Source organism: Physella acuta, unplaced genomic scaffold (assembly GCF_028476545.2).
Source record: "Physella acuta isolate Inbredline_101_S28 unplaced genomic scaffold, ASM2847654v3 ptg000804l, whole genome shotgun sequence".
NCBI classification, from domain to species: domain Eukaryota; kingdom Metazoa; phylum Mollusca; class Gastropoda; family Physidae; genus Physella; species Physella acuta.
The window spans coordinates 28,217-43,084 of record NW_026732322.1 but is presented as its reverse complement, the minus strand read 5'-3'; the positions used below and the strand labels follow the sequence as shown (position 1 = coordinate 43,084).

Genomic DNA, 14,868 nt, shown 5'->3' with positions numbered 1-14,868 from the left:
TATTCCACATTAAATAAGGAATTTCAAATACTTCCAAGAAAATATTGCTGAATATTTATTTTACTATTAAAAAAAATTACTATCCAGAACTTACAAATTAAAAAAGATACATATAAATCCAGTTTCAGTGATATTTTTTAAAGAGACTTACTAATCAACTAAGCCTAATTGTTTAAATCAGCAAACAAACCTTTTGTGACAGCACCAGGGGCAGTACTCTTCTCCTTCTCCTCCTTCAGCTGCTTGCAGCAGTCTTCAAACACAACCTGGAAAGCTGAGGCCTTCTCTGCATTCTTGAACTTGACAGCCAGCTGCTCTGCCTTCATTTCTTCCTCGGAGAAATCCATGGCTGAGTAGCACCAGGCACGGTCTGATGTGGCCATGCGGGTTAGGTGCATCTCTGAGGTGAGGTAGTGGTTGGCACAAAGCTTCAGGATCTAAGAATAAAACGAACATGTTTTTAACTTTTTTTATAGGGCAAAGAAACATTGTGCTTTATGAATGGAGCGAGTAACCTAAGTTTTTTTCTTGCCTAATTAGGTTCAGAATCAAAACAAGTCTCAGGGTAATGGTAGAAATACCAGCAGAAAATTGATTGGCAATCACAGAAATAAAAAAAAAACTAAACATATCATGCTCCTAATAATATTACTAAAAAATTTTGACTGTCCTGGCAACATGATTGGCTAAAATTATAATGCAGAAGTTTAAAATAACTGAGCTGAAAATGTACTTGGTAGCAGTATGAAATGGCTTACCTGGTCTCGTCTCATGATGATTCTGAATTTGACCTTTTCTTTATTTTTCAAAATCTTCATTTCTCCAGTGCCTCTTTCTTTCCACTGTTTACTTTCTGGGTCAAATCTGAACAGTCGGCATCGTTCAACAAATACCTGTTAATAAAATTAAAAAAATAAACATTTTCATTCTGGAACTTTTATTTTAAAATCTTTAAATATACATATATTTTAAAATTTAAGAATAAAAATGAATGAGACATTCATAATCATCTTTTTTCCATTTGTGCCCCTAACACATAGGGCAGATAAAATAGAGTTCATCTGTTTCAATGACCTCGGAACGATGAAATAGTGTGGTCAGCACTATAACTAGCCCCCTTGGTTTCCCAAGCGTGAGTCGGAGAGGTGGACTCAGGGACATCCTACAGACTCGAACCTGTGATTTTAACTTAGTCTTAAGACTTCCATAAGCTACCATCCGACCACACCTTCCCAACACTGAGACAATAGTTTTGTTAAACTAAACTCATTTAGGTTTACCTCTGTTTCATTTTCTTCTCCAGTTTTTTTCTCCACCAGTTCAGGCAAGGCTATGACTGGCTTAAAGTCAACATTGGGTTCATACTCCTCCACATGGTCATCATCCCCAGCACCTGGACTCTTGGCTCCTGGACTTTTGGGGACAGCACCTGGTGACTTGCTGAACAGGGACTTGTCAGATGCTGTAAACAAAGAAATAGAACAAAATTAGAGACTTGAGATTTTCAAAGATGGATTTTTTATCATAAATTTTTTTATATTTATATTTTTTTTTAAGATGAGGGGTTGTTTATTTCAAATAAATTATCAAGTTCATATCAAAATTATTTTTATAATTTCTATTTAATTAAATACTTTAGTAAAGCGTTTTTTAAAGGTCAGAGAATTTTTCAGTAAATAATAAACCAATATCAAGAAAAAGGGTGTAATCGTTTGAGAAACTTATAATTTAGTGTTTACCAGAGAATTTCAGCTCTGGTTTAGCAGCTGTAGAGGATGGGGTCAGAGAAAACCCAGCAAATGGTTTTGGTGCATCTTCTTTGGTCACTGTAGATTTGAAAGAAGTATACTATTTTATTATACACTAAGCAACAAAAGTTCCTCTTTTAAACAGACCATAAATAAATAAGCTATTTTTTTTGCATTTTTTTTTGCAGATCACTATAGCTGCAATTACAATGTAGGTCAGGCAGCATTCAGGGGATAAACTAATGGTCACACTACAAACAAAAGCCAGAAAACAAAACTCAAGACTTGTGGGTGGCCATTAAGTCTCATCTAAACTTTGCCATATAATAGTATATGCCAATGTACCTATAAAATCTTGTATTTTCAACATATTTACATTGAGTAATTTACTTATAAATATTGAATTACCAGGTGTATTTTTACTTGCGTCTACTTTAGGTTTCTCAGCAGTGGGGGTGACCAGAGGATTAGATGCAAAGGTAAATCCTCCAAATGTTGGTTTGGGAGATGTCTTGGTGGTGCTTCCTGTCAGGCTGGTGATTGAGGTGGTGCTAGTGGCAGCTACAGTGGTAGTGGTGGTAACTAAGCTGCTACTGGGAGTTGCAAACCCACCAAATATACTGGGAGCAGTTCTTGTGTCTGGAATATATACATTAAATATCAAGACTGCCACGAAAACAAAAGTTTAAACATGAACACTACAAGTAGAGGTTATGAAAATGTGAAAAAAAAAATTCTTTTTGATTATCATTTTTACCGAGGTAAGAAATTGAAAGGGTTTTTGTTGAGTTATAAAAAGGGCTTAATAAAATAAAAAACACATGGCAATATCATAGTACCCTTATTACATAAAGTTTTTGAATTTCTACAACAATTTTGTGACAAAGGGAATAATTTTATATTGTACCTTGGGGAGTAGTGACTTTAGGCTGAATAAGTGCAGCAGCTTTTTGAATGGCCTGGTATAGAAAGAAATCTTTTGTATAAAACTAAATCACTTTCAAAAATGGTTTAAAAATAGACTACTTTTAAGTTACTTTAGTAAATATGTATTTTTTAAATAATCTTCTTAAAGTGAAAATTACATTTATTGAAAACTGTTGTAACTAGATAATTTATCTAATAGAATTTTATTTTTAAAAAAGCTGCAATTAAAAATCTCTTGAAATTTTAACTAAATGTAAAACTATGGAAAAAAATAAGATGTTTAAAATAACCAAAGGAGCTAAGGAGAAAAACAACTTACATCTTTTAACTGTGTGGCCACGGAGGAGCTGTCTAAAGTGACGGTTACTTTCTCCCTGTCCTGAGATCCAACTTTAGTTCCTGTCCAGATGACATTGGTGGCCACAAATGATGGCTCAATCTTCAACTCTCTGATGTCATGATGGTAGAGTATCTCTCTGGTGTCACTCATCATCAAGATGGTGGCACGATTGTTGTGGGTGTCCACTAGAATCTGTGGAGACAAAGATAACGTCAACACAGCCAACTATCTCTAGATACTAATCTCATTCTAGTACTGGATTAATGGCTCTAGCAATGTTCTTCAAACTCCGCCATTGTCTGATCCCAAGTCCAGAATAAGAAAGGAGGAGGGTTTTGGGTTTGGGCAAGCAACCCACCATGTGAAAACAAAGCGCTACAGTAACTGCAACAGATCTAAATAAAACCAATATGGGAGAGCATCTGAGGATTGAATTGAAATGAAGTGGTTCGCCCAAGACAGAGTGGAATGGCAAAGATTTGTTGCTGCCCTATACTCCACAGATTAAGAAGAATGTTCTTCATCCAGGAAGACAGCAACTGCATAAACAGCCAAGCAATTCTCTCACCCACATTGCCTGCTGCTTGACCATGCATTTTCACTAGGTTTCTATACCCCCCCCCTCCAAACCCCCATTGCTATGTTCTTCCTGGTTTGGATATGCAGGCAGATAAGCCAGGGTCACACGCCTTGGTACAGAATTCATGAGTTTGTCTTTCCTAACTAATCTCAATGAACGTTTAGGATCTCACAGTATGCTTAGAAGGTTATATGGTGTTCAAGTAGTGTTTAAGGCCTTGGAGCTTAAATTAATTTTTTAAATAACTATTTTGTACCTTTGTCTGGTTAAAGTGTAGAAACAACATTATGTCTACATAACCAATCAACAAACTTTTAACGTAAAAAAAACTTATTGTATATATTAAATAAGTAATTGATATTTCTGTTTGGTATTACTTGACATGAATTTTAAGAAAATATTGTAAGAATAAGAATTTTATAACTTAATAGATCACTTACTGTAATTTCTCCTTTAGCTTTTTTAGGTTCCATGACTGCTCTAGCATGGAACAAACTTTTGATTCCTGCAATAAGTTAAAAAATAAAAATCAATTTAAAAAAAACAACAAAAAAAAACAACAGCAGTATATAAATATTTTAAATCTACCCTGACAATAAATAACACTAAAAACATTTTTAAAAATTGAAATTACAGCTATGTTTTAGTTATATGCAGAGGAAGAAGAAAAAACGTCGCTACTAACTTGACTCACCACTCAAAGATGGTGGAACCACATTAGGCTGAGGGGATGTAACAGACGAATCAATTTTAGAGGTCCCTGAAAATATTTTGTAATGTTTAAATCTACTGTTATCATTGCATTTTTCCAAGATACAGAACTAAATATTCTTTCAAGAAAAGTATAAAATATTTATATACACGTAGCTGTAGAACAAGTAAAAAGATAGGTATAAGTTTGTATACCCGCAGTAATAGATCTCTGGCCAGAAAGAGCTGACAGAAGTGCAGGGGATGATGTAGTATCAGGTACAGGACCTTTAACATTTGACACAGCTATGGGAGTGACCTGCATAAAACAAAATAATTTTATTTTCGTCTGTTTATTAAACAGCTTGACTATAATAATTTCTGTGGTTAATGCAAGAATTGCTTAAACAAATAGAGTTGGACTACAATGCTAATAAAATTAATTGTAATTACAGGTGCAGCAATCACTGGAGCAGGGGCAGGAACTACTGATGGCAGTGGAGTTGAAAAGAATCCTGGTCCTGGGGTGGGTTTTACCTGTGGAAATTTAAATTTAAATTACTAAAACATTTCCTTGAAAACAAAAGAAAAATTCATATTAGGACCAAATTAACACATTATGTTGGTTATTTGAAAATAGATTAATTAAGAAAAATATGTGAAAACACACCTGTCCAGGTGTTTGTGCATTTTGAGCATACTGTAAAGATTGTCCTCTCAGGGCAGAGGCAAAATAACCAGGTGCTGGCATATTCATCCTCGGCTGCATGGGTGGCAAAGACATAGGTGGCTGGTTATCTATTCCTGATCTACTACTCACAGACCATTCCTATAACATCATCGGAAAATAAATTTCTTCTTCACACAAGTCACAAAACATTCTTTAAAGTCACTTTTACCAAATATTTTAAATCATATCATGGTACTATTAAATTCCTTAATTTCTTTGAAAAAGCAAGACAATAAGAAGCAACAATACGATAAATATCTTGTAATATGAATATGTGTAATGGTACTACCAACAAATGTATTGACAAAGTTACCTGCAGCATCTGTGCTTCAGGAGTATAGAACTGGGTGTAAGACTGCTCATGCTCAAAGTATTCCCTCTCTATGTTACTAATATCATCTTCCTCCTCCTCATCTTCTTCTGACTGTGGTCGATACTTTCCAACATTAGATGACCTTGATCCAGGAAGACCAGTGGGGCGGTACTGTGGGCCTGGACCCAGGGGTGGCTGAGGGGGGACTGGGGAGTTGATCATGTAGCCACTGTAGGCAGGGGGTGGGTACCCAGTGTATGGCCCTCTTGGTGGACCTGAGGCTGGCATAGGTGGCATAAAGAGGGGAGGAGCTGGTGGGATGGTGGCAGCAGGAGATGCTACATGACTGGCTTTAAGAACACTGAGTTCATTCTGGGGAAATAAAAAAACTACAATAAAATTTAAACCAATGAAAAAATTATGGAAATATACATTTACAATTAACAGATTTTGTTGTTAATTCTTCAAAATTTTTTTTTGAGATATACCTTTATGTGTTTCATCATGTCCCTGTTTTCTGCCAGGAAATTCTGCAATTTGAAGCAATAAAAACAAATGAAGTACATTAAACAAGAACAAGCTATTTAGATAATTATAAAGTGAAATCAAGTAAAAAAATTAGGAACCAAAATTACGAAAACCTGGTTAATTTTATTTTTAAAAAATGCACAACTCATTGAAATATAGGTGTTACATCATTCATGCCAAGGTAATGGGAACTTAATTAGCCTTTTAACTTGAAAACTAAATTTACCTTTTAATAGTTTCTATTTTTACAGTTAATCCACTCTACATTCAGATTTTTTAAAATATACACAAGACTAAGAAAATACTGTACCTTCAGCTCATCCATTAGTGTTTTATTCTCCACCAGAACAGACTTCAGCTGGTTGTTGTTGTCTCGGAGTTCCTCCATCATCTTCCCATTGATCATTATGAGCTCCTCATTCCTGTCCAACACCATCTTGAACAAGGATGTCTGGCTGTAGCTCAAGGATTTGATCTGAGAATCTAGACGCTCTGGGGAAGGGCGTGGTCGGTCATAGTTCTCGGATGTTGATGACATGTTGTTATCCCGAATGTTTTCTTTTTTAGTATCAGTAGTGCTCTGGGATTTAAAAAAAACAAACACATGAAGATATTTAAAAACAATTCATACAATATCTTTACAAATAAAAAATGGGTGATAATATATTAAGTTTAAACAGGTCAATGCACTTAGCAAAACTGGAAAAAAAAATTTAAATGTTAAGAAATTTTAAAACTCTGTCAGTTACATTACTTTGTAAGTAAATCCTGCTGTTTGGATTACCTGTGAAGTGTGAATTCCAATGTCAGAACGAGATGTTTGTACTGTTGGAAACCTTGGAGTGCTGTGAGCAATGCCACCATTTATGCTACTACTGGCTCTCACATCATTTGGGAATTTGGATGGGGTGTGGAAGGAGCTACTGGTACTGGAATCTTTTTCTTCTGAAATGTGTAGGTCACATTTTTAAATGTATAATCCTGTTAAATCTGCTTGCGTGATTCTAATTTATTTATTGTTGAATAGATGTTTTGTATAAAAACTATTGAAAAAATATATTTAAATTACCAAACTGAAAACCATGTATTTGCATTTCAATTTCATCCAAGTCTCTGGTAACAAGGTAATTCAGTTCCTAAAAAAATGGAAGAGTTCAAATATGAGTAAAAATATACTTGCAGATAAGGTTTATATTTGTTCTATATAGTTACACTGTACTTCATAGACTTTTTACATTCTGCCACTAAACAAGAGAGAAAATGACTAATGGATTAATGTTTATACTTACATGTGCTGTGTCTCCACTAAGATGGTCCATTACTTCATGTAAACAGTCTCTCGATTTCTGTAGCAGCGCTTGTTTTTTACTGCTACTTTCACCATCCATGTAATCATCTTTGTCTGCCTCTTTTTCAGCTAGAAGCTTGTAAATCTATGGACAATTTAATTTTAGTTTAAGATATACAAAATAAATAATTTGCTAAAAGTGAGTTCAGATCTTTATTTACCTTCTAAGCTGCTGCATGTCAATACAAGTTACAAGTTCTTATATATGGCTTCCCTATAACCAGACTATTCCAACAATTTTATTTTCAAGATTTCTACACAATATTTATCTTAATTCACAAGGAGTTAAAAAAAATTGTGGCTTATCACTATTACACAATGTCAATTAACCAAGTATTAATACAAAATGTCATGCAAAATAAAACTGTATTAGCCTTGTAAATATTTTTAGTTTGCTGCTAAGAAAGCGATAATTGGTGTATAGAAGACAATTGCAATAGGCCTCTCCATCCATTTTTTTTGTCGTGAAATTTATACACATTTATACTTATATTGGAAATAATACAAGCTACCAGAACACAGAAAACTATGATGCAAATATTTTCAAAATTTAACATTATATTTTGCACTATTTTAATATGGGAATGAATGAGATCTTAAAATTCATTTTCCAGAGACTTTTTAGTACAGAAAGCAATTGTACTCTATACGGTCAATATGTAAAATACAAAACTGCAGAAACCTGTGATGAGTGATATTTGGCCCATGGTGAGCGATGAGACTCAAATCCTTCAAGGGCAGCTTCAAAATCTCCTCTCTTCATGGCAATTAGTGACAGGGCAAACTTGACCTCCGCAGAGTACTTGTCAATCAGTCGAGGAGGGAGGTCAAGGTCTGAAACTTCTCTAAACATTCGGTTTTTTGGTGCTGGAATGTGCTGGTTCCTATAAGTTAAAAAAATGTGTTAATTTGGTTCAGTAGCTTTTAATGATAAAAAAAAAAGTAAAAGTAACCCCTTAAACCTGATGGTCAATGTGGCAGGTGAAGTAGAGTTTACCTGTTTCAGTGACCTCAGCATACAAATGGATTTTATTTATTTATGATGTGGTCAGTACTATGCCTAGCCACCTTTACTTTCTCTTAAGTGCACCATGTACCTATCAGAGCTGGGTGGACTCAGGGATGTCCTACGGACATGTCCTACAGACTCATCCTACTGTCTCAAGTCCGGGATCCAAACTCAAGACTTTTGGATTAGTAGGCATATGCTCTATCACCTGACATGCTGCTTTAACAATACATTCAGCTTCATACCCTAGCGTGTACTGAAACCATTGCAGACAAGTGCATCACATGCCAATAGAGCACACTAAAACTAGTTAACACTGCCTCACCTCTTAATTCTCTCCAAAGCCTGAAGTGATCTCTCCCAGTAAAATGCTGCTCTGTTTTCTAGAGCTGTCAGCTCAGACACAGGACAACGGCAGCCAAATTCAGATTCTTTCAAGCTTTTTATCTAGTAGAACAATCAATATGACATCTCAAATAATAACATGAAGTAGGGAATGTTTAAATTATCAATTATAGAAACAGGTGCAAAGGTCTATCCTACAACAGCAAATTAAATCTGTAAACAAAAAAAAACAAAATGAGCAAAAGACAAACCTTTGCATCAAGAGATCTTGCAATGTGGGTTGTTAGGGACACAGACATTCCATGCTGGCCAATCAATCTCACTGTTTCAATACCCCGAATCAAAATTCTTCTCAGGCGGGAGAAGTCATCTCTAACAAACAAGCAAACAATAAAAAAAAAAAAACAAGGATTACACAAAGAAAATGATAAGTTACCAAGTATGTATACAACTTTTGTCTCTAACCATTTGGATAGATTTGATTTGTTTTTATAACTACCTCTGAACAAATAAGCTAATTGTAGTGTAAGAACCTTGGTAATGTAAGAAATCAATAGAAAACTAAAGTCTAAGAGATCAGGAGGGCTTTATAAAATAGATATCATGTCCAGGTTAGAAGACAAAAGGTAATTTTAATCATAGTAAGCCATGGAGTCTTTCTTACTATAATAAAGAATATTTAGTGTTAAGTCTGATGTTGTTGACTTAAATAAATAAAAAGGGAGACAGTTTTTAGAATGCTGTCATCATTCCAAGCCTAAACATCACTACAGGGTATTCTAGTAATAAATATTTACTTGACTGTATTGCTGCAGAATTTATAAGCAGCTTTCCACCACTCTTCTTGCTCTGGAGTACAGAGAGGTTTGCCTAGGCACACAGGCAGCAGCGTGGGCCGCCCTGAACGGTCCTCATATGAAAATATATTTTCTGTTATAGAGCTGGCTGAGCACCGGACTGTTGCTAACAGAAATACCTGGTAAGAATAGTTTTGTTTCAATAATCATGTCAGTTTGATATTTTTAGAACACAATATTTTTTTAAAATCAATAATCAAAATTACCACTGAACTATAATTTTTTTTAGAAATCATTAAAACTGAAGAAAAAGATTCCAACTAAAAGAGTTTAATATGGCTAATATTTTCAGTACCAGTATTAATTAAATTAGTTTAATACAAATTAAGAATTACAGATTGACATTTATGATGCCAAAAAAAAGTTTTTATTGCTTTGAATTAATATTTGAATACATATTTGGCTTGTGGGTTTTAATAAATTTAAATGAGTGCCACTTGACACGTTCAAGATTTTATGATTTCAATTCGAGTAATTGAAGGAATCTAAAAATAACTTACCAGGAGATCAAGCTGGCATAGAGATTCTCCTCCAGCACTCTCCAGATTTTTTACACTGAACTGAATGTTTTCCATGATGCTGAAGTGATCTAAGAAAACAACATATTTTGCTAGATCAGATGTAACTTTTATATTTCAAAACAGGTTTAGTAAGCAAGTAAAACTGTTACTTAGTAATTAATAATTAGATTCTGAATTGATCAGGGACTTACAGTTGGGCTGTGCAGGCATATCGGGTGAATAACGCTGGAGACAAATCCAAACTAAATGAGATAAATCTCCTAGGTGAACTTGGAAAGCCACTGTAGATATTTTTTTTAAATTAGACATGACAAACTTTATCAAGGAAAAATAAAGAAAAACTTAAAAACTTATGGTTCTTTTATTATACTTCAGCTAGTACAAGTGTATGCTCACCCCTGTCAATATCAAGCATATGTCGCATTGTTAGGGGCTCTTTGGGATCAGAGCCATCCACCATCTCTTTGGCTTCATAAAAAAAAGACGCTTCCCCATGTACTTTCAAGTCTCGAGGGGCATAGAGGGTTTTGAACACTCTCTGATGGCCTACTGTTGTCATGGTTTGTTGCTTAACACTTCTGCTCCAGTCAACCAGGTCATTTTGGGACAGTTGCAGAAGCATGTGACCTAAAAGATAATAGGAAAATAAATTATTTATAAATTACTTACACATAGTAACTCTTATATTTCTTTGTTTTTCTATTTTTAGTAAAAAGCCACTTCAAATGAGATAAACCAGACGAATAGTTTGGGCTGGGTACCAGAGGCCAGATTAGTTAAATCTTGTATTGCTAGTTGTGTTTAAGGGTGATAAGAAAATTTAAACATTCAGAACTAATAGGGTGATAAAAAAATTTAAACATTCAGAACTAATAAGGAACAGAAATGCAGACTCACCAACTTGTGAAAGTCTGTCGTAGCTCTGCAGGTGCCACCAGCTGTTAAACTTGCTACGGTCATGTGGTGCCGTCACAAACCAGGGAGACTGGGCATCCAGAGGGTCCATACTACGGCTGGCGAGGAAACAAGCTCCTGCTAGCTGATTCACTTCCTGCCACTGTACTGCACCCTGAGTAGTTGCAAAAAGCATTTTGTTAAGCTGCTCAGCTAATACACACATACGATGATAAATGTTTTGGCTAAAATCTTTGCCCAACTAACAAAAGCCAAAAATGCTATTGAAATATTCACATATTAAAATAATGTAATCTCATTAGAGCATTAAAAATGGGTACATACAGATTGAGCTCTCTTCAGCAGTAATAAGCCTGCCAAGAAAAACATCTGCCCCTTCATCTCCCTCAACATAGCTGTCCATAGCTCGTCTTGGTTGGGGATAGATAGGGCACGTTTCAGCTGCTTGTCAAATCTAAAAATAAATACCTTATTATTAGCATGAAAAAAAAATGAAAATCTTGTTTTCAAATCCGGGTTCAAGTCATTGTAATGTCGTTGAGTCCACCCAACTCATATTAGGGAAAGTTAGGTAGCTGAGCATAGTGCTGACCAAACTTCAAAAGAAGAGGTTACAATAACAGGTGAACTCTACTTCACTTGCCCTTGTCCGATTTGAAAAAGGATCTTTACTTACTAACTTTTTATTAGTATGAAATAATTAGTTCTTATTAAAAGTAGAAGTGAATAGTTTTAAAGATTGCATTTAGAAAAATGTTAAGTAAAGGTTTACCTACAAATTATCTTTTAATTAAAACTTAGTGGGCTTCTATGGATTAATTAAAAACCTATTAATTATAGCTCATGTTGAATATTCTTTAATCTGAAAGGTTTTAGTGTCCAGGGTTTGCAGAATGCCCACCAAGGTTTTATAAATATCCTGAGTATTCCAGAGTAATTAAATAGACTTTGATTTGGCCACAAAAACTACAAAAATGTCTAATTTGCCTTAACGGTACATAATTTTACTTACAGCTATATGATAAAAAAATGTATACCTGTAGAGTGCAATTGAACATTCAGCTATTTCCTTTGCTCCTAGACTTAAGTATGTCACATTTCTTAAAATATGTAACAGATGTAAATTGTAGGTTGTATCTGTTTCTGTATCTTTATTTTTCTTCCCAAATTCCTAGACAAAAAAGTGTTTGAATTTAAAAAATCTATCAAGATATATTGCCTTTCATTATTTAAAAAGTTCATAAAATTAATAAATTTATTAGATGATTCTTCTTTGCTGTTTAAAACATGTCCTTTTTAAAATCAACCTGCTTACTTGAAACACAGAATCCAGGGTTTCAAACCACTGAAGTCTATCAACAAAAGCTGTGGTAAGATCTGTGCCGACTGCTGCCTCATATGCTTCTTCAAACCTTCCTGAATCCAAGTAAATGTTCAGAAGTTTTATTCTGAGTGTCACATCAGCTGGCCGCTCATTCTATGCAAGTTGTAGTTAACACAAAAAGTTAATCAGACTGCAATATTATCTGGTTAATACGGTGATAAATAGCTTTGTTATATTAAAACTAGTTTACTTTGGCATTTTTCTCACACACCAGATGTTAAAAAATATCAGTTATGATGTTAAGCCTTACCAGTTCAGAGATAACAAGATTCTCCATTTCTTTACTGTTATCCTCACTATGTCCATTAGCTTCAGCTATTTTTGCCTGCAAAAATGTAACACAAGTTAAGTTAAACACAAAATGTATTCAACAAAAAAATGGTAAAGTTATATACAGGCTGGTGCATCTACCAACTGCAATGCACCTTGATCTTTTTTAAACATGGAAATAAAAATAAATTTGAAAAACATAATGATATCATTAAAAAATATTAAGAGGATATAGTGAAAATGTTAAAAATTGAACTAATTATAGTACCTTCAGCTTGTAAACAATTTCACTCTTTGGGAACAGACCTTCACACTTGTCCAACCAATACTTAAAGAGAAAGTAGATAAAACAAAATGCAACAAACATATAAACATTTTAATCGCACCATTATTTCATATTTTTATTCTACACTTAGCACAGTAGAAAAGGTGATATAAAATGTACACGTGGAGACAATTATGAAGCTAAAAAATGAACCTTTACTTTGAGTCAGAGTTAACACAGGTTAAAAAAAAATCTGCTTCATCTTTTATGATTACACAAGTACAAAAAATACTTAAAATATAATAAACATCAAATACCTTCATTCTTTGTTCATCATTTCCAATATCACAATACAACTCACAGACTAGATGAAAGAGTAAACAGTGACACATTCAGTATTCAGTAATAAAGATGAAATATTTCAGTTTAAGACATGCAGATTTAACTTTTTTTTAAACAGCACCCACCAGCAACTATATTAAAAAATAGTTGTAGCTAAATACTGGTTATACTACTGTAAGCACTAAATAAAAGCCATTCTTACTCTTTTTCACCAGTTGTCGATTTGCACTTCCAAAGCCACCAAGATCTAAAGCTCTGAAATAAATGTAGAAAACACAATCACTTTATAGAATTAAAGGATTTTTCTGTAAATCTTTTAACTGTAACTTTTTAAATGGTTCTTAAATTACTTCTTCAATGCTGATAACAGTTACAGTCATGTAATGTTAAAGCCAAAATATTTAAAAATTGCAACAGATAGGTTGTGTAAAAATAAGAACGTAAAAAATATTCAGGATTGTAATTGTTTACATTGCATTATAATATTTATAAAGCTGAGTATAAAATATACTTGTGACATCTATATACTACTAAAAGTCAAGTTTGTTTACATGTTTGAATATTTATTTGTTTGCCTGATCGAAAATTGTGATATGTTCGACTCTATCTGGAAAGCTGTAAAATGGTATGCAGGTAGAGAATAATTTTTTAATGCAGACAGACTGTTGATCACAAATTTATTTAAAGACGTTAATTAATTTATTGATTTATTCCTACGCAGAATAACCCATTTTTTTTTAAAATGTTAAAACCTTGACTAAACTTTGTGGGAATAGTGACGTCACAGGTTTTTGTTTACTCTTTAGTACAATAAAATGGCGGCGTCTATTGAAGAAAATTGTGTTCCCATTCAAAAGTTTAACGCGTTCTAAATCTAATTTTCTGTCGGTCATAACTTTAACAATACGTCCGTTTGCTGTATTTATTACGTTCCAACACTTATATCAATTTTCAACTGTCTTTTTCATTTAGTTTTACGATAAATTTCTCTAGATCTAAAGATCAGCTATCGAAGGAAATTTATGAATCTAGCCTAGATCTAGATCTAGCCTAGATGTAGGTCACTAGATTCAATGTAAATTCTACATCTAGAATCTATTTCAGGCCTTAATTATTTTATATAAATCTTTGTTTGGCTTATTTAAGATAAAATTTAATTTGAAAGTTAGTACTACTAGACTTATTTTTAGATCTAGATCTAGAATCTATACGCGTAAATCAAGTTGCATAAGGAGACACATAGTATAGTATAAAAATTCACTTGTGACGTCACGAGTAAATAGCTAAAATGGTAGCGTAGTCAGCTCTCATGCAGGAGGCACGGGTTCTAGACCAATATGTCAATGAAATTTTTTTTTTCAATTTTTTTTTTTTAGATGTGAATGATAACGTTGCCTATCTGAACTTGGCAAGATACAGGGCAGGTGAAGTAGAGTTCATCTGTTTCTTTGTCCTAAGCATATGAAAGGATAGTGTGGTCAGATACATGCTCGGCTGGAATTGTTTTTTAAACGATAAAAACATGTTGTCTGAGGGGGTGGGGAGGGGAGGCGGGGGGGGGGGGGGGGGGGGGGGGGGGGGAGGGGGGTGGGGAGGTGGAGGGGGGAAGGGGGGGGACATATGTTGGGGCGCCAAAATGGTTTGGAAAAATAAATTGATAGGTTGAGGGGGGTTCAAATCGAAAGTTTGAGTGGGGGGGGGGGGTGCACATCAAAAGTTTGAGGGGGGGGGGGGGGGGGGGTTCAAATCGAAAACT

At 34.3% G+C, this 14,868-nt stretch overlaps 1 protein-coding gene across 4 annotated transcripts in view; it reads right to left on the bottom strand.

Moving 5' to 3' along the window:
- LOC131951182 (RANBP2-like and GRIP domain-containing protein 5/6) overlaps positions 1 to 14,868 on the bottom strand; it is a 31,351-nt gene that overhangs the window by 13,486 nt on the left and 2,997 nt on the right. For 3 of the 4 annotated variants that reach the window (XM_059313516.1, XM_059313519.1, XM_059313517.1), the window contains exons 4-36: positions 13,315 to 13,367; positions 13,088 to 13,134; positions 12,774 to 12,833; positions 12,486 to 12,560; positions 12,167 to 12,328; positions 11,889 to 12,022; positions 11,176 to 11,305; positions 10,834 to 11,005; positions 10,333 to 10,563; positions 10,128 to 10,217; positions 9,916 to 10,004; positions 9,356 to 9,534; positions 8,810 to 8,930; positions 8,539 to 8,660; positions 7,887 to 8,088; positions 7,146 to 7,289; positions 6,926 to 6,992; positions 6,641 to 6,801; positions 6,167 to 6,436; positions 5,817 to 5,858; positions 5,329 to 5,700; positions 4,956 to 5,114; positions 4,739 to 4,822; positions 4,502 to 4,604; positions 4,281 to 4,355; positions 4,036 to 4,100; positions 2,995 to 3,207; positions 2,656 to 2,707; positions 2,157 to 2,387; positions 1,740 to 1,826; positions 1,281 to 1,462; positions 759 to 893; positions 191 to 437 (exon numbers count right to left, since the gene is read on the bottom strand). In XM_059313516.1, the coding sequence (XP_059169499.1) occupies positions 191 to 437; positions 759 to 893; positions 1,281 to 1,462; positions 1,740 to 1,826; positions 2,157 to 2,387; positions 2,656 to 2,707; positions 2,995 to 3,207; positions 4,036 to 4,100; positions 4,281 to 4,355; positions 4,502 to 4,604; positions 4,739 to 4,822; positions 4,956 to 5,114; positions 5,329 to 5,700; positions 5,817 to 5,858; positions 6,167 to 6,436; positions 6,641 to 6,801; positions 6,926 to 6,992; positions 7,146 to 7,289; positions 7,887 to 8,088; positions 8,539 to 8,660; positions 8,810 to 8,930; positions 9,356 to 9,534; positions 9,916 to 10,004; positions 10,128 to 10,217; positions 10,333 to 10,563; positions 10,834 to 11,005; positions 11,176 to 11,305; positions 11,889 to 12,022; positions 12,167 to 12,328; positions 12,486 to 12,560; positions 12,774 to 12,833; positions 13,088 to 13,134; positions 13,315 to 13,367 (4,556 nt within the window). The remainder of the gene's footprint in view (positions 1 to 190; positions 438 to 758; positions 894 to 1,280; positions 1,463 to 1,739; positions 1,827 to 2,156; positions 2,388 to 2,655; positions 2,708 to 2,994; positions 3,208 to 4,035; positions 4,101 to 4,280; positions 4,356 to 4,501; positions 4,605 to 4,738; positions 4,823 to 4,955; positions 5,115 to 5,328; positions 5,701 to 5,816; positions 5,859 to 6,166; positions 6,437 to 6,640; positions 6,802 to 6,925; positions 6,993 to 7,145; positions 7,290 to 7,886; positions 8,089 to 8,538; positions 8,661 to 8,809; positions 8,931 to 9,355; positions 9,535 to 9,915; positions 10,005 to 10,127; positions 10,218 to 10,332; positions 10,564 to 10,833; positions 11,006 to 11,175; positions 11,306 to 11,888; positions 12,023 to 12,166; positions 12,329 to 12,485; positions 12,561 to 12,773; positions 12,834 to 13,087; positions 13,135 to 13,314; positions 13,368 to 14,868) is intronic. The other variant, XM_059313518.1, reaches the window with a different exon arrangement.